Source organism: Spodoptera frugiperda, chromosome 11 (genome assembly GCF_023101765.2).
Source record: "Spodoptera frugiperda isolate SF20-4 chromosome 11, AGI-APGP_CSIRO_Sfru_2.0, whole genome shotgun sequence".
Classification (NCBI taxonomy): Eukaryota; Metazoa; Arthropoda; class Insecta; order Lepidoptera; family Noctuidae; genus Spodoptera; species Spodoptera frugiperda.
In genome coordinates, this window is record NC_064222.1 from 6537532 (window position 1) to 6557681 (window position 20150).

General features: G+C 37.5%; 2 protein-coding genes across 3 annotated transcripts; both read left to right on the forward strand.

The window, feature by feature from the left end:
* Positions 1-1764: 1764 nt before the first annotated feature.
* Positions 1765-6460, forward strand: LOC118274792 (inositol oxygenase). The gene is made up of 7 exons (XM_050696989.1): positions 1765-1906; positions 2513-2693; positions 3185-3393; positions 4420-4556; positions 4943-5077; positions 5592-5687; positions 6187-6460. The coding sequence occupies exons 1-7, from the start codon at positions 1898-1900 to the stop codon at positions 6293-6295; spliced, it is 876 nt and encodes a 291-aa protein (XP_050552946.1). The 5' UTR covers positions 1765-1897; the 3' UTR covers positions 6296-6460.
* Positions 6461-10564: 4104 nt separating this feature from the next.
* Positions 10565-19632, forward strand: LOC118275171 (inositol oxygenase-like). 2 transcript variants are annotated; one of them, XM_050696988.1, is made up of 7 exons: positions 10565-10659; positions 13054-13231; positions 13649-13857; positions 14430-14566; positions 17330-17464; positions 17922-18017; positions 18561-18750. In XM_050696988.1, the coding sequence occupies exons 1-7, from the start codon at positions 10645-10647 to the stop codon at positions 18667-18669; spliced, it is 879 nt and encodes a 292-aa protein (XP_050552945.1). In that variant the 5' UTR covers positions 10565-10644; the 3' UTR covers positions 18670-18750. The 2 variants fall into 2 exon arrangements, with proteins under 2 accessions (XP_050552945.1, XP_050552944.1); XM_050696987.1 differs by lacking the exon at positions 10565-10659 and having other exon boundaries at positions 13021-13231; positions 18561-19632.
* The last annotated feature ends 518 nt before the right edge of the window (positions 19633-20150 follow it).

Consider the following 20150-nt stretch of genomic DNA (forward strand, 5'->3'; position numbering starts at 1 on the left):
CCCCTGTCCCTAGGTAAGTGTACATTTAGTACCCAACTAGAGGGTCCACCGGTTCCCTAGCTGGGGGTGCGCTCGTGACTGACTCTACTCCTCAGCCATGCATACCCTCGCCGCGCACCAGAACTTAGTATTGGAGGAATTTTTTATAGAGGTTATCTTCCTCGCGGTCCGGGCGATCAAGCCAAGACCCTCGTCCCGTTCCGAGTCATGAAACATGACCATGATCTCGTCCCGGATTACGATCTCGACGGCTGCAATCTAAGACATCTAATGCCCCGATGCTATTCATTGGCGGGGTGAGTGCACAATAAATACCGTCTATGTTCATCCGCCACGTTCTCTGCTGCAATCAGAGACACTGGTGGAAAAAACGACCACCTAAAGCATTTTCGTCCGTCGTCCAGGGATATAGAACCCCTACACCAATCCCAGAACCCTACCCGGTTCTCCCTCATCCCGCCAGAAGTTAGCTACGAGTAACAATCACCCCAACCCTACCACCCCGTTAAGGAGACTGTCACTTGCACCCAGGGTGCACCACGGGGAGGTCTTCTGGCACCGCACCCCACCTAATCCTACCTAATTAATCTCTTAAAAGTTCAAAAAGAAAGACAAGATATTATTTTCGGTAGGTAACCTACTTAAACCACCACAAATCTAAAATTAGTTAGTTCAGTGTTTAACTAACTACAAAACAGACAAACGACTGAACTCAGTACTCGTACCTATGTTAGCATAGTGTTTAGAACTTTAGATTAATATAATTAAATGAATTTATCTCCAGCCTCACGTTTATGGCACGATCATTATGTTTATAGTAATTTACACATCGTATCACGTGTTTTGTAGCCAAGTAGGCGCTTGATAATAAATGTATTATTGAAGAAAATATTATTTTGACATACATCACACATCACCTACGTACTACTAATTAGGTACTAGGTCTACATACTATAGGTATTGTCACGCAGGTGTTAATAAGGGGGATATCATTCAATGGCTTCTCTCACCTTGGACGAGGCGAGAGAGTGTCAGACGCTTACTGAGTAAAAACTACCCCGTTCCTACTCCAGCTTTTCGAGACGGAGCCTCAGTAAACCCGCTTTACAGTCCGCAGCTCTGAGGCCGAAAAAGATAAAAATAATCGACACATTTGATTGAAAGAAGCAGTGGTTTCTGATAAACCATAGTCAAGAATAAATGTTATGACAAAACTACTCAATCCAAGAGAATGAAGAGGGTCTTACGTAGCGGAGGTCCATGGTCCAGCAGTGGACTCAAAACTCAAAATATTTATTTGCACGTTAAGGTAGGTATTACAGGTCTGACTCTCACGGACTGTTAATGTAGTATCGTCCTATATTCTTACCTAATTCTTTGACCGTCATTATTTTCTTTTTCTTTAAAAAAAACTTTGTGGTGCATTAGGATTTTCTCATGTGTCCGTGGGTGCGTTTACAAACATACAAGTTTAAGGACACATAACACCCAGACCCGAAACCACAATTTGTGTTTCGCACAGAGTTGCTCCGTGCAGGAATCGAATCCGCTACACGTTGAGAGGCAGTCGGTTGCCCAGTCACCGCACCAACCGAAATACAAATACCAACGATCTACGTAAGTTACGTAACAAACATGATGTACCTAATACCAAACCCGAGATACGCATCCCAAAAGACCGCAGTTCTATCAACAATGTCAAAAACAACAACAGCCACATACGAACAACTTGTAGTCTATTAAAGAATTACTAATCTTAATATACATAAGCCCCGTTTATCTGATAGTGCCGCCTACTCGAGATGCTGTTAAGCCGCTATAAAACGCCAAGGCAGAGCTATCTGCGTTTCAAACCCTTGCATTTCAAGCAGGAGTTTAGGTGTAAAGACACAAGACAATGGCTGAGGTAGGTAATTACTTATTTTTGTCTTACTCTTACTCTGACGTGAAAGGGAGAGGAGGAAAGGTTTTAGAAGAAAATGTTCTTTAATTTTATTAAGTGAGAGTAGCTTTTCGTGTGATAAGTGAAGGAGGTGTGTGATAGGGTATTTTTGGAATAAAAGAGAGGTGGCTATTTGTAATAAAGAGAGGGGGTAATAGAAGACTAGCCCTACGGACACGGAGTGAGTAAGGGTAGCTCGCCGACCAGAATCAGATCGCGCGCCTCAAAGAATCATCAGACCACCACAGATGGGGCCCAGTAGGGCTGATGCCTGATCCGGAGCTGTGAACTACCTAGCGGGTTTACCGGGGCTCCGGTTCGCTCCGGCTCGGAGTAGGAACACTGCTGAATAAAAACCACTCCGGTTTTTAGTCAGTAAGAGTCTGACACCCCCTCTCACCTCGCGTTTGGATGATTTTCACCTTTTAAAAAGTCTCCGTTTAGTGATGGTCTTCAGTGTTCATTCCAGAGAGGCTTTAATGTTGTGATAAAAGACAGTGCCCAAATCATTTACTTCTACCAACGAAGAAATAGACACAAATAGTTCACTAATATCTTTTAAATCTATAGCAAAAAGGAGAGGTCTCCTTGATCGACCCGTCGCAGCTGCTGCGTCCGGAGCCGGTGTTCAACGACAAGCCGATAGAAGCGTTCCGAGACTACACCGTGGATGACAGCGACCCCGTCCGGGAGCGCGTGCGCAGGACCTACTATGACATGCACACTAATGTCACCGTCGAACTTGTTAAACGTAAGTAGTTTTTTTGCAATTTCGTTAGAACGGAGAGTACAGATGCATGTGTATGTTTGACTAGGGTTAAATGTCATTTGTTTGCCAAAAATCTTTTTTAAACGAATCCTGAAAAGCAGATTTAAATTTTCGCCTTTTCAATTTTCGATGTCAACGCTTGCTTGCTTGTAGGTACATACCTACTATATTTCTTATGCAACAAGCCGGTAATTGGGCAGTCGTATCACCTGATGGTAAGCAATTGCCCTCGCTAAAGGGCCGCTAATAACCTGAAAGACCCGGGCGTTACAAGTGCGTTGCCAGACTTTTGGGGGTTAGGAATTTAAGGGTTATTGAGGAATGGGGGATTGAGAAGATTGGAAAGGGGAGAATTGGGCCGCAGCATACTAATTGGGCACCTTAAATACATTTTTAGTTAAATATTCTACCCACAAAAAAACAGTAATAATTAGTGGAACAAATATTTCATCCTAATAATCTATCTCCAACAGAGAAAAGAGAAAAATGGTTAAAATTCAACACATTCAAGAGTACGATCAAGGATGCTCTCATCAAGTTGAACGAGCTGGTGGACGAGTCAGACCCTGACACCGACCTTCCGAACATTGTGCACGCCTTCCAAACTGCTGAGAGGATCCGGGAAGACCACCCTGATGAGGACTGGTTCCATCTTACTGGACTCATCCATGATTTGGGCAAGGTAAGGAGTTAAGCTTGTTTTGGGGAAGGGTGATAGAAAATTGGGTTAGGTATAGATAGATATATTATTTATTTATTTACATATTTCATTTAAAGATTTATGATATAAAGCAGGCAATTGTTATTATTGAAGTATTGTTTATTACGAAGTAGTTAGACAATAATCGGTAACCACTAAAATGTTTACCATTTGTTATCATTAAAATTCGTGTTTCCTAAAGAAGTGTATCAGTTTGAGCCGTTTAGGGCATATAAAATGGCAAGAATGTAGCACGTATTTTTGCACTTTTTGTAAGGGAGAAATTATCAAAATCCTTTCTTTACTGACTATCCTGTTCCAAATTATGGCAACTTTACTCACAACGCTGATCGGTACCTACATACAGATTACAGACATAACTAAAGGTATACCTAGTATACCTACTATTTAGTATTCTAGATGACATAGCTCACAGTTTCATACTAGATATTCAATTGAGTATATCACTATAAACACGGCTAATCTACGCAGCGTAGATAACCTTTTTTACGACTCTGACCTTTTAATAGTCGATTCATTGATACAGGCGACCTCTGCTGGAATTTTTTGCGACCCACTGCGCTGATAGCTGGGAAATTGATTCAAATTGTGGAAAATAATGATTAGGGGTCGGGAAATAAGAGTAGATGGATCATAGTTGATCATAGTTGGATATACATCATAGTTGGGACAGAAAGTAATGCCTATCGATAGATTTTGTGAAAGCGATAAGGTTTTTCATAACTGACTTGTTAGCCCGGCAAGCTTCGTACAGCCTGAAACCTTCCCTGGACTTCCACAAACAATTAAAGACCAAAATTTGCTGAATCGGTTCCTCTGTTTTCAAGTTTTAGCGAGACTAACGAACAGTAATTCATTTTAATATATAAGAAGATAAACAATTGCTTTTCAAAATTACCGGGTACTTATATTTTTCCTTAGGTACTGGATTTTATTTATTTTCCATTTATGAAAAAATTCATTAAAAAATGTCTGACTTTTGTCCAGGTGATGGCATTCTACGGCGAGCCCCAATGGTGTGTGGTGGGAGACACATTCCCCGTGGGCTGCAAGTGGGCCAAGTCCATCGTGTACGGACCCGAGAGCTTCAAGGACAACCCTGACACATACAACCCTAAATATAAGTGAGTACCAAGTATCGTAAACCTCGGTTCGAAGCAGGAGTTAGAACGGGGAGGTTTTAGGTCAGTAAGAGTCTGACACTCCTCCTTGCTCCACCGTGATTTATCCCCCTCTAAAAAAAATCATAGGTAATTGTATCTGGTTGATGAGACGATTGCGAGCCGAGCCCCTAACCTAACCTTTAATAAAGGCGAGGGGTAGAGGGTGGGTTTAGGGACCAAGAGCCAAATCTAATTAATGGAAATATGAATCTTCGCTTTCTTTCTTCTGGTACCACTCAACACGTAAGCGCCTATATTTAATTTTAAAAAAGTGCTCTTAATTTTACCAAATTAAGACCTCTATAGCAACAGTGTATTTTTGTTAACACACACATTCTCGTCTCCAGCACTGAATACGGAATGTACGAGCCCCACTGCGGCCTGGACAACCTGCTGATCTCCTGGAGCCACGACGAGTACATGTACCAGTTCCTCAAACACAACAACAGCAAGATCCCAGAGAAGGGGCTGTACATGATCAGGTACGATATCACTTGAAGAATATCATCAAAACTTGAGACGGGATATTCACCATGTGTATTAATGTCTATGATCATCTGTTCATGCATGATCGAAATATCGGAATCTCATAAACATAAATAAACATGGTAAATATTCAGTCTCATGTTGTAATGACTTTTTAGTGACCATTTCAGTTTAAAAACTTATATAACTTGACATACATTTGCAGGGATTTACAACTGATTATTTCCTAGCTAATCCCATTTTTAAGAAGGTTATTCCATTGATACAGAAGCGGAGACCTTATTCCATTCAGAAATAATATTTTGGAGGAGTAATGTAAAGAGGAATTGATGAAAAGACTTCAGAACTTGTTTTGTGGGTAATAAATAATCTCAGTTCATCGTCCCCTTTTTCATTTGAACGTATCTTGGAGTCAGCATTGCCTTCTTATGTGATTGCAATGTCCAATAAGATCTCTAGGATATCGAAAAACGTAGTGCTTATTTCAAATCAAATGGTGTTTGCCCGCAGATACCACTCACTGTACCCATGGCACGCGGGCGGAGACTACCGCCATCTTACCAACGAGAAGGATGAACAGATTCTGCAGTGGGTGCTGGAGTTCAAGTGAGTACCTTCCACCTCTATACATTACTTTTTATGGTATAAGGATCAACTGATTAGACAGATCAACGCCATCCATGGACACCCGCAACACCAGAGGAGTTACAAGTCACAAACCAATTAAAGTCTTTCTCTAACTGTTTTTGGTGTCCATGTGCTCAAGTAGGCACTTTCACAGGAATTTTAAATCTTTAATTGTCAACCCTTCTGTCTATTGCTTTTTTATGGTGTAAACTGGTAAACGAGCAGACGGATCACCTGATGGTAAGCAATCGCCGCCGCCCATGGACACGCGAAATACCAGAGGCGTTACAAGTGCGTTGTTGGTTTTCTGTGAGGCCGTGGTATCACTCCGGTTGAGCCGGCTTTTCTGTGCCGAAGCTTGGCTATCCCTCACTTAAAACTTTGCGGTTTGTAAACAGCAGATATTTCAATTTACATTATTATTAATTGGGCTTCCTGAATCATGATTGTAATTAACCATATTTTCTTTGATTACCAGCAAATATGACCTCTATACCAAGAGCACTAAGGTCCCTGACATCGAGGCTCTCTGGCCTTACTACGAGAAGCTGATCGACAAGTACATTCCTGGAGTTTGCGAGTGGTAGACTGCAAGACCTTCTATGGCTGAAGAGGAAAAGAGATAGCATCATACACCTTGTTCATCTCTATCTTATTCAAACAGGGAATAACTGAATACCTAATGATATTAATTGTATATATAAATATTCGATGTTAGATTTACGATATATTATACATATTTATTTCCATTACGATATTGTTTTTCTTTTCTGGTATAATTGCAATCATTACATAACTAGTCGTATCGTCATTTAAAATTTAATTAGGGGATGAGTGTATTGCCGTATACCGACTAGCAATACTTTGTCTCATCCGAGAATCGAACCCGAGACCCCTTGCCGGCAGTCACACTTGCGACCACTCGACCAACGAGGCAGTCTAAGTTACATAACTATATAGTTTTATTTATTTTACATCTTATAAGTACATTAGGTGCCACAAGTTAGGTATCGTCAGTGACCCGGTTGTGGCCACTTTAAGAATTTTGTCGACTTTGAGGCTTTCTTAACTTATAGTTTTTGTTATCACGAACATATTTCTTGTAAAAAGTAATTTAACATGTATTAACCTTGCCTAAGAAAACCCTTTTTTTAAAGAACGTCCAATAGAAAAATAACTGTATAAGAAAGAAAAAAAAAGGCAGTTTGTGCCATTTTTGGCCAGATTCGTGCCATTTCTGGCCACGGTCTTGTGCCAGTTCTGGCCATCAAAAAATACAATAAAAGTAATCAAAATTTATTAATTAAATTGGACATTTTACAAACAATGGTTTTTATTTAGTTTGGAAAATATGAAATATTATTACTTCACTTGAATTTAACTTACAAATAAAGAGATCAACATTTATATGACGTTGGTAAAAGCTGCAAAGTAAACTGACCTCCCCTTTGTGTGAAGGCAATTTATTGCATCTCTGAAAATGAAAAATATGTATTTGTTGATATGTAAAGCCAAGGAAAAAAAGCCACGATAAAATAAAGGGGAAGAAGTCGGGTGTCTATGTACATTAGTTTTGGCCAGCCATGTGGCCAAAGATGGAGAAATTCATAATTTTGTCTCCATTAGTGGCCACCTTCTAATAACCGCACTTCAGAAACATATGGCGACAAAATAACTTTAGTTTCACTTAGACAATATATTCTTCATGTAGTATTAACATAAACATCCAAACAATAAGCAAAGATTTAAAAAATAAAAACCAAATCCTCACCTGCTCGCCTTAGCCTTTTTGTTAAGATCTTAACAATTTCACCCTCAACTAAAAAGAATGACTTGTTGCATCGAAGTGAAGTTTGACACATCAAAGCTGCCAACGGTATCAGTGTCTCCAATATTCAATATTTTAAATACTGTATATCACAGAGTAATTTATTTGTCCATGCCTTAGTTATAAATATTTGAAGACCCAAATGGCCACAAAGGGGTCGGTGGCCACAACCGGGTCACTTGCCCTAGGTACCGTATCGAAAGTCTTAATGAGTGACATGACTCATCAAGACTCTGGTTTGGGTCAAAATAAAACTTCTTATCGCCGACTGTTATTTATTATATAACCATGTAAATATGTAATATTTTTATTATAACTAAAGAGTTTATCTTCTTAGTAATTAATATAAAACTAATTATCTATACGAATGTGTTTTATTTTTACTTTAAAATTGATATTTCTGGTGGTAAAGAAGGGTTTCTTTGAGCCGAGCAGTGTCGGGTAAAACAAGAAAGGGTTAAAGCTGTTGTGTCGTTTCAGGAGTTACATTCCTGTAGGAAATGCTGCGACTGCACGGTGGCTGGGTAACTTGCTGCTGCGTAACGCTAACGTGTTTCTGGTTTGATACCTGCACGAAAGAAGTCTTTTAGTGTGATGCACAAATTATTATTTCGGCTCTGGGTGTCATTTGTATGTGAACTTGTATGTTTGTAAACGCACACACGATACTGAAGAAAATCCTAGTGAGAGGCTAAGTTTAAAAAAGGTGTGTTATTTACAAAACATGTAATTAATAGCTGTGCTGTATCTGTATTCAAAATGTATATAGCTTAAGACATTGGATTACTTAAGAAAAATAATTGGAAAAAACGTTAAAAAATACTTTTAGAAGTCCCAAGTTAAATCGATACCTACCTTTGTTTCTGCGCATACGCTTAATAAGTCTAGGTACTACGAGTAGGTGCCCTATATTTTTATTTATAACATCAACAATTGCTCCTATAAGTCGAGTATCGTTCTATTTTTATACAAAATGGCCGGCTTCCTCGTTTATTTCTCTAACATTTAGATTAAGGTCAAGCTGCGCCGGCGCAGGGGCGTCCTCACGTGATTTCTTCAATTGCAGTGTCGCGTGATTTGCTATTCTTGTGCCAATAAGTAGCCAATGAGGATGTTTTCAGCTGCTTAAAGTCCGATAGAGGACTTATTAGTAACAGGAGAAAATCCTAGTGTGAGGCAACGTTAAAAAAGGTTCAATAGAGAATATTTAATTGGTCAGCTGGTGCGGGGTTAGTGACTATAGGCAAATAGAATGTTTGCTAATATTAATAAGTACCTAATTAATTAGTAGGATGCACAGTGCACATGTTAAAATAGTGTAGTGCTCACTTTTCGCTTTTTATCAGTTATTTATTTCAGCAGTTAGCTGTTTATTATTAATTTAAATTCACATGTTTATTACAATCGGCTGTCAACCTATTGCACGCAACGTCACGTCTTTTATTTACGATTTACGAAGGGGTAGGCAGAGGTGCATTTGCACTTAATGCCACTGTACAATATGTACATCCACTTTCCAAAAACCGAAAAAGCACATATTTAACCGACTCGGGTCGAACCTGAGACCGCTCGACCAACGAGGCAGTCTATTGCTTATCAAAAATCTTTGAAACGATGAGAGACTTGATGAGTCGAAAGATGAGAGAGACGAGAAGTCGTTTCAAACTTGTATCAGTCTATCTATTGGATCTAGAATTCAGCTAATTAGACTAACGACAAACGAGACACTACGAAATAGTCATAAGTACTTATATCCTACAAAAACCTTTAAAGGGGCAGTTTCACAATGTCTGGATAGCCGCTCCGGAGCTGCGGACTACCTAGTAGGTTTACCGGGGCTCCGGCTCGAAAAGCAGGAGTAGGAACGGGGTGGTTTGTAGTCAGTAAGAGTCTGCAACTCCCTCTCGCCTCGCCCAAGGCGGGAGAAGACATTGAATGATCCCCCCCCCTCAAAAAAAAAACAAATGTATCAAAAAACTTTGAATTAAGAACGTAATTTGTACGCAATGTCTGTCACATAAGTTTATCGGGCACTTATATGAGAGTAAAATAGGCGCTTAATATAACTATTTATCAAATAAAGATAATCTTTGATCAAAATAGAACGCAAATTGTCAAACTACGTCTTACAGTTTACATACAGACAGACAGACTATTGTCAATAACATAACAATAACTAAAGTGCAGGAAACCAGGTACTATAGAACTTCAGCTAATAAAATTTATATAAATCTGCCTTTTCAATATCCATTGATGTTTTAGTTAGATGTGTTATTAGTTGGGAGAGAATGAAGCGAGCAATGTATGCTGTGTATTGCGATATTGTAGTGTTTATTACGAACACGTGTATGACACAAATACTAAGGTCTTGTTCTAAATCAATCGCCTTTTGTAGCCGACTTAGCAAAAGAAGGGTATGTTATTTTAATTAACAATCTAAAATAATTCACCTAAATTAGAAATTGCTGCCTTGTTTTAGAAATTGCGTGGCTGATTTATTCATAATTTTAAAATTACCCAATTATATAGGTAAATATGAAATGTATTGGCAGACATAAAAGGTTTCTCACATGCGCCTTGGGTGAGGCCAGAGGGAGTGTCAGACTCTTACTGATTAAAAACCACCCCGTTACTACTCCTGGTTTTCACGCCGGAGCCCCGGTAACCCGCTCCGGTTCTCATAGGGTAGATCCGGCTTGTTATTGTTCAAAAAAGTAGATTACTTAACTAGGCACCTGCCTAAAGATTAATTAAGAAATCCCTGAAAGTAACTTGCGAAACCAACTTAGTGGTAACGAATAGATACATAAGTAACTAGTATTTAATGGTTACAATTATGTACCCAACTACCCTTATCCCATACTTAACAGTAAAAATAACAAAACAAAAAGAAATCAACAAAAATCACCATAAAAAATAAACAATAATCGAAAAACCACAGCGTCATCATCACAGGATAAGTGATATTTTCGCGCATTTTTATCTAATTACGTTGACGCGAGATAACCCAGCCGTGATAGCTCTTGACCCCGTCGTTATCAATCAACATTTATATTGTTCAAACTGATCTTAAAGCATTAGTAGTGCTCATCTGTCCGCCACCCAAACATGAAGCCCAAACCTGTAAGTTGATTTTGTAATTGATTTTTTTTATAATAACTATCGTAAGATATGCTAAATTAATTATGAAGAGTCCCTCCGAGTCTCGAAACTAGTAGAGCTTTTCTCATACTAATTTAATGATGATGAGTCCCTCTGTGTCTCGAAAGTAGTAGAGATTTTCTCAGTGAATAAAAACGTGATTTTCTTTTATTTATATTTACGGAGTAAACATTAAACATATTAAGGTTTTTCAAATTCAAATTCTAAATCTTTATTTGCTTCCCTTAATGTGGTAGATAATAAGTTCTTAAATAAGATATGGGTAATAATTTAAGGATGATAACTGGGCAAGAATATTAAAAATCTGTTTAGTCCGTCAGTTAGGAAATGAAAAAATATTTCTACATATAAAACATGAACGTAGAAGTGACGTCACGCGATATTTGCGTAAATACAAAATGACGTATTTGCTCCGACTCCTTAACTTTATATTCGTTTCATCTAAGTATATTTTATATGACAAAATACGTGTCTAATATTTTTATTCATTACCTACTGATGGACTAAATAGATTTTTAATTTTCTTACCCCGTCATCATCTCTCACAAAATTACTTATAAGGAATAGTTTAAGTAATCATTAAACGTCTTTGAGTGGCGTAGCAAGTTATCTTTTTAGTTTTAAATTGTAAATAATATGTACATGTGAATCTATATCAATTAATTATCTATTAGACTGACGAAATCAATTACGTAGTGCCTATTATGGGTCATTAGTGTAGTATCTACAAATAGATAAATACTTAGGTAAATAGAAAACTAGACCTTTTAACGATAAATATATATAATTATGATCTTTTATGGCTACCGACCTCTAATCCAACAATTAAGGTTAAATTCACATTTCCTTAATTTTAAAAGTCCACTTAAAATACAATTTGCGAAGTTAATTTCAAATCTGTCTTTGAATAATTGAAATGGTGATAAATGAGCTCTGATTTACCTATTTTAACTGTCATGTTTTTTTTTAAACTATGTACACGGAGCAACATTAATAGGTATACACCCAACATTACTATAGCTATACAATACCTATACATGTGTGGGCAATTTTATAGTAATGTGCATAAAAACAAACGTAATAGACAAACGCTTATTACGCACATATTGGTAAATACAGGACAGACAGGCAGGAGAAGAAACGGGGTGGTTTTTAGTCAGTTGTCTGACACTCCCTCTTGCCTCGTCCAAGGCGGTCCACAAGGTCCACAAAAAAAAAACGTCTCCTTTAGACTTTCGATATTCCTAGTAATGGACAAAAAAGTCAATTGCGCCAACGTGTGTATTCAGTTATTACTAAAATTTGTTTTCGTTCCCATTGCTAAACAATTATGAATGTTATGTCAGTATAAATAATGATTTTGGTTTTTTTGTTGTGCAGTAAAAAATATCAAAATTATACTATGTGGCCAGTAACGAAGCGAAGGAAAACTTATTAGAAATAAAATATTGTCTCTCTCTGTCTCTGTTCTCTTTTTTATTGTATAAACCGGTAAACGAGCAGCCGGATCACCTGATGGTAGCAATCGCCGTCGCCTGTGGACACCCGGAACACCAGAGGCGTTGTAACTGCGTTGCCGGCCTTTTGAGCGTATACGTATCATTGGGCAAGGCTGTCTTTTTTGTCTCAGTGCACAAACCACATTATGGCATCTCCTCGTTGTACTTGCTTCATGGGTATATGGTACAAGTACGAAGATAGCTCATGAAAATTCCTAATCAATAATCTAGGTCATGGCATTATTTGCAAGGGAGCCAACAAATTAAATGATGCAACATAAGACTGTCTGCCATTTCTTTGCTCTTATCATTATTGCCACTGTCTCTAGACAAAAGTAGGTACAGCAGGCTTGGTTCCAATATTACCAACGAGACATCATCGTTAAAAATCATTAACTGCCATCCCATAAAAAAGCAAATCACAGGTAACTAGAGTAACTACCTAAACTAAAAACAAATTCAACAATCGCCCAAAAAAAAAAATAACAATACAACTTAAAAACAATAAAATAGCAAGAAAAAGACATCGCAAAAAATTGAGCCCAATGTATAAACAGCTTAGGTTTACAACGCAGGTCGAGAAGGGAAGCAACTCATTACATTGCGTGCGTCCAAACGAAGCACATCTTTGCAACTCTATAAAAGACCACGTGCTTAAATATTTTAAATAAAATATAAAAATAGTAATCACAAAATATACGGCACAAAATATAAGCTAAAATAAGTCTTTGACTGCCAATAGAAAACTGTTGAAGGCAAATCCTCCGCTAACGTCGGTCACCGGTGACCCCCGTGGCGTTTAAAGTGGTAGTTTATTTACTAAAGGACCTAAGATAAAATGAAGATTCTTCTGCAGGATTCTCCCATCTCCATGCTAGACCCTTCTCTCCTTCTGCGGCCAGAGAAGGTCTATGATGGGAAACCAGTGGAAGCGTTCAGAAATTATGACATTGATGAAAATGATCCCATCAAAGAACGCGTGAGGCGGACGTATTATGAAATGCATACTAAACAGACTGTGGATTTTGTTAAAGGTAAGTTGTAATTGTAATATTTATTTTTATTTGTTGTATATGTATTTTTATTTGTTTGTATATGCATGTGTACATATGTAATATGTATGTCCAGGAAGGGAATTTAAGTTTGATTCTCAAGTAAAAAGATTATTATTTTTTATCGTTGAATGTAGTTTAATAAGAAAATATACTTATGCAATTATAATAACATTTAATACAAGTTGTAAGTGTGTTTTTAACGCGCACTTGATATTATATGACAGAGCGAACTTTTAAATTAACGGACACCATACCGCCATACCATAGGTACACCACAAAAAAAGAAGAAGAAAGATATAGTCTTTCTTCTTCTTTTGCCACAAATCTATTGCCATAACATGTTTTAGTAACATTTTCTTCATAAATAAAACTTAATACTATTTATTTCCTTGCTAGGTCGCATGGCAGAGTGGTTGAAATTCAACCACTTCAAGAGTACGATCAAGGATGCTCTCATCAAGTTGAACGAGCTGGTGGACGAGTCAGACCCTGACACCGACCTTCCTAACATAGTGCACGCCTTCCAAACTGCTGAGAGGATCCGGGAAGAACACCCTGACCAGGACTGGTTCCATCTTATTGGATTAATCCACGATCTTGGAAAGGTATGAGGTTTCCTCTTGAGTTGATTGTTTTACGGTAGATTTATTTATTACCTACTTAGTTGGTTAAAGGAGTAACATTTGCTTTTAAAATGTAAAAATCTTACCAATATTATAATCTTACCAATGTTTGTTACTTAATCACGTCAAAATGGCTGAAGGCATTAGGATGAAATTTGGAACAGGGGTAGATTATTGTCTGGAATAACACACAGACCGCGGGTGAAGCCGCTGGCAGAAGCTAGTATGTACATACATATTTGGTTGATCTAATTTTGCCTGGAGAAAAATAATGTTAAAATCCGTGGCATTTTAAAACCAAATTAGATAAAAATCTTAATGATCGTGCCTCTTTAGACTAATCACACAAACGATTCGCGCTAAGCAAATGACACTATTAATAATGTTATAACAAATTAATCTAATTTAAATGCATCTATAGATGGTCTCGTTTTTTTCTGCGGTATTTAACTAACCTAAGTATTTTGTCTAAGATAAGAACTTGCTTTGTAAAGAAAACACTTTAGCTAAAAATATACAATTAATTTCCTAATGTGATTATCCTAATTGTCCAGGTGATGGCTTTCTATGGAGAGCCTCAATGGTGTGTGGTGGGAGACACATTCCCCGTGGGCTGCAAGTGGGGGAAATCCATCGTTTATGGAGATGACAGCTTCAAGGACAACCCTGATACATACAACCCTAAGTACAAGTAAGTAGATTATCGTGATTGATGCGAGGAGTCCAAAATGACAAGTCTTCCAAAACTTAAACGACTTAAATGGAGTGCGACTGCCTAGTAGGGGTTATAATATAATCTATTATATAAAAATAAGTCGGATTTTCCTTCCTGACGCTATAACTCCAGAACGCACGAACCGATTTCCACGGTTTTGCATTCGTTGGAAAGTTCTCGGGCTCCGTGAGGTTTATAGCAAAGAAAATTAAGGAAAAATTTAAGAGAAAAGCAGGAAAGCTGGGAAATCATTGGTGGCGAAACGGAGTTCGCTGGGTTTGCTAGTTTAGTATACAGGGTGACTTTGAATTCGACGTATTCCTCTCGGGAGGTGATAATACAACTAATTTCCTACAAAAATAGTCCTGAGGTCCTTGGGCGGAAAGTGGCTAGTTTCTGAGATATTCAACATTTTTGGTTTTGGTAAAACTATCCCGAATTGATTACAAAAACATCAATAAATAAAAAAATACTGGTTGGATTTTAGTTATTTTAGTTTTAATCAGTTGCCAATACATCAGTTATCATTTATAAATACTAATAATGGCAGAAATATCATTAGTTTTAAAATAGCAAGTAATTTCCTATGAAATTTTGTTTTGTTTCACTAATTTGGTGAATAGATAACTGGATTTATTTCGAAAAAAATGTATGACACTAAGCGTACAAACTATTAGAAAAACTTCCTTGGTTTATTAGCTACCCAGAAACGTAAAATTATTTACAATATTCCCAAAAACAAATGAATTAATTGATGATAAGTAGAGTGTAAACAGAAAAGCGCAATTTCAAAAACATCTTAATTTGCAAAATTTTGTTTAAAATGATCTTCCCCACGACGTATACATGCTCAAACACACTTCCTTATCTCTATGACGGTCACTCTTGGACCGAATATGCGTCTTATTTCGTCATTATCTTCAAATCTGTTTCGGAGAAGAATTACGATACATGGCCAATTCCTTCTGTATAATCAAGGAAATTCATGTAAAAATCAACCGGCGTTAGGTTCTGGTCATTGTGCATGCCATATAGTTGGACCGCCCTACTAATCCAATGCCTGAAAATCAATGTTTTCGACCATTGCCGCACAGTAGTTCGATAATGCACTTGACAATCGTCATGTGGAATAAATTCGTCAATCAAATTAATAAATTAATTCAATAAGTAGAATAAGTTCATTCATCTTGTTTCTAAATTCAAATTTAAAACAATGACCCTAGCTCATTCCTTAAATTTTTTTCGTAATTCTCACCATTTAAATTGTTGGATCTAAAGTAGGGTCCAATCAAATAATTAAATATGATACCCCTGCAAACATTTGAATTAAAACCGCGATGCGCTAACGATGGTTTGCTTTTTTCGGATTTTGTTGACTTTTTTGTGGCTAATAATGGATATTGTGATAGTTTATCCAGCACACTATCGAACTACTGTGGGGCAATGGTTGGATACCTTGGTTCCCAGGTGTTATATTGGCACGGGGGTCCAACTACATGGCAAGCGCGGTGTCCAGTATCTAACGCTGGTTGATTTTTACATGAAGTCCCTTTTTTATGCAGAGGGAATTGGCAGAATATCGAAATTCTTCTCCAAAACATAGTGACGAAATAAAACGTATATTCAGCCCAAGAGTGAACGTCATAGGTATAAGGAAGTGTGTTTGAGCATGTATACGTCGTAGGGAAGATCATTTAAACAAAATTTTGCAAATTAAGATGTTTTTGAAATTGCGCTTTTCTCTTTACACTCTACTTATCATCAATTAATTCATTTGTTTTTGGGAATATTGTAAATAATTTTACGTTTCTGGGTAGCTAATAAACCAAGGAAGTTTTTCTAATAGTTTGTACGCTTAGTGTCATACATTTTTTTCGAAATAAATCCAGTTATCTATTCACCAAATTAGTGAAACAAAACAAAATTTCATAGGAAATTACTTGCTATTTTAAAACTAATGATATTTCTGCCATTATTAGTATTTATAAATGATAACTGATGTATTGGCAACTGATTAAAACTAAAATAACTAAAATCCAACCAGTATTTTTTTTATTTATTGATGTTTTTGTAATCAATTCGGGATATTTTTACCAAAACCAAAAATGTTGAATATCTCAGAAACTAGCCACTTTCCGCCCAAGGACCTCAGGGCTAATTTTGTAGGAAATTAGTTGTATTATCACCTCCCGAGAGGAATACGTCGAATTCAATGTCACCCTGTATAATAAATAAGAATATTTTGGTATTTTTGAAAATATAAACTTATTTAGCAGATTTTCGAATTATTTTATCCTTTATCGTGGGTCCGCACGTTTACTAAGAATCACTTGGTCTGGGGCCTTAGTCTGCTATTACAATTGTGTCAGAATGGTCGATCACTGAGCAGTGCGAGAGGGACGGAGCTATGTAGGTTGTATAGCTCCGTCCCTCTCGCACTGCTCAGTGATCGACCATTCTGACACAATTGTAATAGCAGACTAAGGCCTCTGATTAGCAGCAATTTATGGATCACAAAACGAGGTGTTCCGTGTAAAAATTGAACCCTGCAGTTATTTGGTAGAAGCAGTCTAGTAGAAATTGCGTATAAAAATATTGTGCAGAGATTTTTAATGATTACTTAAATTATTCCTTGGTAACGATTTAGTATCTAAAACAATTTGTGAGCACTGGGTAAGCGTTAAATAACTCTGAGTACTGCGGTATATTCCCTAATCCTAACTTGATAACGACTTCCAGCACGGAATGCGGGATGTACAAGCCACACTGCGGGCTGGAGAACCTGATGATCTCGTGGGGACACGACGAGTACCTGTACCGGGTGCTCGTGCACAACCACTCCAAGTTCCCCAAGGAGGGACTCTTCATGATCAGGTTAGTGATGTACCTCTTGGTAAGATAATTGGAGACTCTAATATAGGAGGAGTGGTGTATCCTTTTAAGGAAAATAAAGTGTTTAGTATCAGTGTACTGATATAAGGCTCTGTAGCCTTAGTACGAGTTTGCTTTACGTTTAACATATTTAATCTAAACAGAAGCGAACTCGGCGTTGTGATTGGTTAGTTTAATTGAGCCGGCTAATAACAACTAACTCGCTTTCACTTCGATATCGTGCTGAAGTCCCAAACGACACATCGTATTTTTTTAAGTCGTATAAATAGTTATTTTGCTTTAAGGACGATTGGTATATGTACCTATGCTGTGTACCTAAGCAAGTGAGAAACGAGGAAATAATCAATTGTTCAATCGAATCCTGGAATCACCAACAAACTTCATATTTAGATTTTAAAATAAAATATCATATACTTACTTTACTCTGTTTGTCCGTCAGATACCACTCGCTGTACCCGTGGCACGCGGGCGGCGACTACAAGCACCTCATGAAGGCGGGCGACGAGGAGATCATGAAGAACGTGCTGGAGTTCAAGTAAGAGAAATGGAAATATATGTTCTTTGTTTGTTAGAATATAACTGTGGACTAGATGTAATGAAATGAGGATGTTTAGCTACTGGTCCAAAGTCTATCTAGAAGATGAACTGTATTGAAGAATCAAGAAACAGCAATTAATAAAAATAGTGGCGTATTCTTATAAATATTTGTTTGGGAGATCCTATTTTTTATTTTTGGTGGGGGAGTCATCGATATACTTTTCCCGCCCTGTGTCTCTAACCTCAAAGAGGGACTTAACTATCCTATAACAGCGAGCCCATGTTTGGGGGCTCTTATGATGACGTTAATTTTTCTAAAGTTACTACCAACTTTTGAACGCGGTATAGAAGGGAATTGATTATTTAGACTTTTGTAATTTCTGAAACGTAGGTATAATTGATACGGCGCTAGCATATCAGGTTAAAAATTAATTTGTTAAGTAAAGGCAAATGCTAGCTCCATGGATTTGCCAATGGAAACCACTCTTTTTGTTTTTCTCTAAAATATGTTTACTAAACTTCTTCTTATTTCTTCTTGCAGTAAATACGACCTGTACACCAAGAGCGCTGGAGTCCCCGACATTGAAGCTCTATGGCCATACTATGAGAAACTGATTGAGAAGTACATCCCTGGAGTTCTGGAGTGGTAGACGAATTTATACTTTAAGCATTAGACAGTAGGTGCAAAATGTAATGCATGATGATTTGACTACTAAATTAACTAAAAGTGACATTGTGAATTGTTTTTTTTTATTAACTGTTTTTTTTTTATTTAAGTAACTAAAGATTTGTGCATACCTGAGTTGCATAGATGATAAAAGTACCTACCACATATTTTTCACATGTGGATAGGTACCCAGACCTACATTTTTTGGTTTTCAATACAAACTATTTGGTGCTAACCTTATTATAAATTCTTCTTTAATTTAAACCCCACCTATGTATGAGGATAATACAATGTTCGAAAAGGACCCCCTAAAATCTAGATTAAGGAATTTTCGTAAATTCTAAGAGTAACTGTTAAAGATAGTTTAAGCTAGCCTTACCAAAGATAATAACTATAATATGTAATTGTAGTATTTACAATATACGACTTATTCACATAATTGTTCGAGTTAAGGTACGCACCGCACGCAACGGTTTTAGTTTGTTTTGTATAGAAACTCATACAACTGCGTCCACTGATCCGCATCGTACGGACCGCTCATCGGCAATGCCTACATGCGATGCGTACCGATGACGTCATACGGAATGCCGATGCCAAAAATCCGAGTGAAAGTGACATCGGTAATCCGATTGCTCCAATACTCGCGTCGGCAATCCGAACGCTGCCGAACAGTGGACGCAGTCAATCCGTCCGATGCGTACGATGCGGGCCTGTGGACGCTTACCATTAGACGCTGTTCATATTTCATGAGCTCTCGTCACGTTCTGGCTTGAAACCTCCTCGAAGATTTAAGTGAAAAAGTCGTATATTCTAATTAATTTAACATATCTCATGATAGTTATTATTCTATAATTGTACATAAAATTGTTATTAATTAAAATTGGCCAATTATTTGATAACGCTGTATGATATTGTAAATATTATAATAAAATTGTTTTTATTTTAATCATTGTTTTATTAACCTTGATCTTTTAAGTTTCCAGTGCTAGTTTATCAGCTTTTTAGTTTATCTGCTAGAGGTCGGGATATTAAAAACAATTTATTGCAACACCATGTGCGTTGGACATAAATAAGTTTACGAAATATTATAGGAAAGTTCCCCGTAGGTAAGTTATTTTTGGGTCAACGTCACGCCTTTAAGCCCCGAAGGGGTAGGCAGAGGTGCTCATTACGACACATAATGTAGGTACACCCACTTTTCACCATTTGTGTTACAAGTCCCATGTAATTGTGAGCCTATTGCCATATACTGGACACAATTCCAGACTCCGTGCTACTACTGAGAAAAGCCCAGTAATACTTTGCCCGACCCGGGAATTGAACCCGAGACCCCTTGTCCGGCAGTCGCACTTGCGACCACTCGACCAACGAGGTAGTTTTGGGTGAAAGAAGGATATAAAATGTTTTCTCTCATGGGCACTGCCAGTAAAGGCTGTAAAGACGTATTTTTTAACAGAGGGATAG

Bases quoted from the DNA above. Each gene is read 5' to 3' on its own strand.
- LOC118274792 (XM_050696989.1), top strand. The intron at 2,694-3,184 runs GTAAGTAGTTTT...TATCTCCAACAG, and splicing joins CACCGTCGAACTTGTTAAAC to AGAAAAGAGAAAAATGGTTA. The intron at 3,394-4,419 runs GTAAGGAGTTAA...ACTTTTGTCCAG, and splicing joins TCATCCATGATTTGGGCAAG to GTGATGGCATTCTACGGCGA.
- LOC118275171 (XM_050696987.1), top strand. From the start codon at position 13,036: ATGAAGATTCTTCTGCAGGATTCTCCCATCTCCATGCTAGACCCTTCT. The intron at 13,232-13,648 runs GTAAGTTGTAAT...TTTCCTTGCTAG, and splicing joins GACTGTGGATTTTGTTAAAG to GTCGCATGGCAGAGTGGTTG. The intron at 14,567-17,329 runs GTAAGTAGATTA...AACGACTTCCAG, and splicing joins ACATACAACCCTAAGTACAA to CACGGAATGCGGGATGTACA.